This window comes from Eimeria mitis, genomic scaffold (genome assembly GCF_000499745.2).
Source record: "Eimeria mitis Houghton genomic scaffold, Emh_scaff743, whole genome shotgun sequence".
NCBI classification, from domain to species: domain Eukaryota; phylum Apicomplexa; class Conoidasida; order Eucoccidiorida; family Eimeriidae; genus Eimeria; species Eimeria mitis.
In genome coordinates, this window is record NW_013575424.1 from 2,313 (window position 1) to 3,539 (window position 1,227).

Genomic DNA, 1,227 nt, shown 5'->3' on the forward strand with positions numbered 1-1,227 from the left:
TGTGTATTGTGTTGATGGTGTGTATGTATGTCTCCATCTGTCTCTGTTTTTTTTTTATTTTTTATTTTTTCTTTTTCTGTTTCTTCTTCTTCTTCTGTATCTGTTGCATGCACAGCACTAAGATGTTTATTTGCTTCTGCTGCAGCAGCAGCAGCAACAATATATTTTTCTTTTCTTTTGCTGCTGATGCCCTCAACAGCAGCAGCAGAAAGAACGCTGCCTTGAGCTCCTACTTTGGGTCTGAATGTTCTCATCTGCTGCAGCAGCAGCAGAGGAACATCCTGCTGCTGCTGCTGCTGCTGCTGCTGCTGCAGCAGCAGTTGCTGCAGCTGCTGCACTTTTTTCTGCTGCTCCTGCGTCATCTCCTGTTGCATCAGCTGCAGTTGCTGCTGATGCTGCTGCTGCTGCTGCTGCTGCTGGTATGTAGAAGCAGCAGCCTGCAGCAGCTGTGTTTGTGTATATCTAGTTGCTGCTAGTATATGTAATCCTCCTGCTGTCTCTAACATATCTTTGGCTCTATTATATGCATCTCTGCTTGCTGCTGTTCTTGTTTTATAATAAAGTTTTTGTGCTGCTGCTGCTGCTTGCTGCAGTGTCTTTGCTTCTGTCTCTGCATGCATGCACTCATCCAAAGCCCCATAATATAAATCAAGGGGGGGGGGCCCCCCAATAGGGTATATACCTCCTGCTACTGAACCCAAGAATCCTGCTGCTGCTGCTGCTGCTGCTGTTGCTGCTGTTGCTGCTGCTTCTGCTGCTGCTGCTTCTACTTCTGTTGCTGTTGTTGCTGCTTCTCCTTCTGTTGCTGCTGTTGCTGCTGCTGTTGCTGTTGCTGCTTCTGATGCTTCTGCTGCTGTTTCTGCTGCTGCTGCTTCTGTTTCTGCTGCTGCTGCTTCTGCTTCTGTTGCTGCTGCTGCTGCTTCTGTCTCTGCTGCTGCTGCTGCTGTTGCTGCTGCTGCAGTCCGGTTGTTATCTACCGTTTCTGCTGCTGCTTCTATCACCTCTTCCTCCTCTTCCTCCTCCAGCCGCCGCCGCTGCTGCTGCTGCTGCTGCTGCTGCTGCTGCTGCTGCTGCTGCTGCATGCATGCAGCAAGGGGTAGAATACGGCCCCCAACAAAGGTCATCAAGTCGACAGCAAAAGGTAAATCTTCGGCTGTTGTTAGAGATATCACCACCCCGGAACTGAAAATAAAAAAAAAAAAAAAAAAAAAAAAAAAAAAAAAAAAA

General features: G+C 48.1%; 1 protein-coding gene across 1 annotated transcript; it reads right to left on the reverse strand.

The window, feature by feature from the left end:
* Positions 1 to 61: 61 nt before the first annotated feature.
* EMH_0021230 (uncharacterized protein) lies at positions 62 to 1,124 on the reverse strand (the record flags this gene model as incomplete). Its single annotated transcript, XM_013501727.1, has 2 exons — positions 62 to 100; positions 234 to 1,124. The coding sequence occupies 2 exons, from the start codon at positions 1,122 to 1,124 to the stop codon at positions 62 to 64; spliced, it is 930 nt and encodes a 309-aa protein (XP_013357181.1).
* Between the last annotated feature and the right edge of the window lie 103 nt (positions 1,125 to 1,227).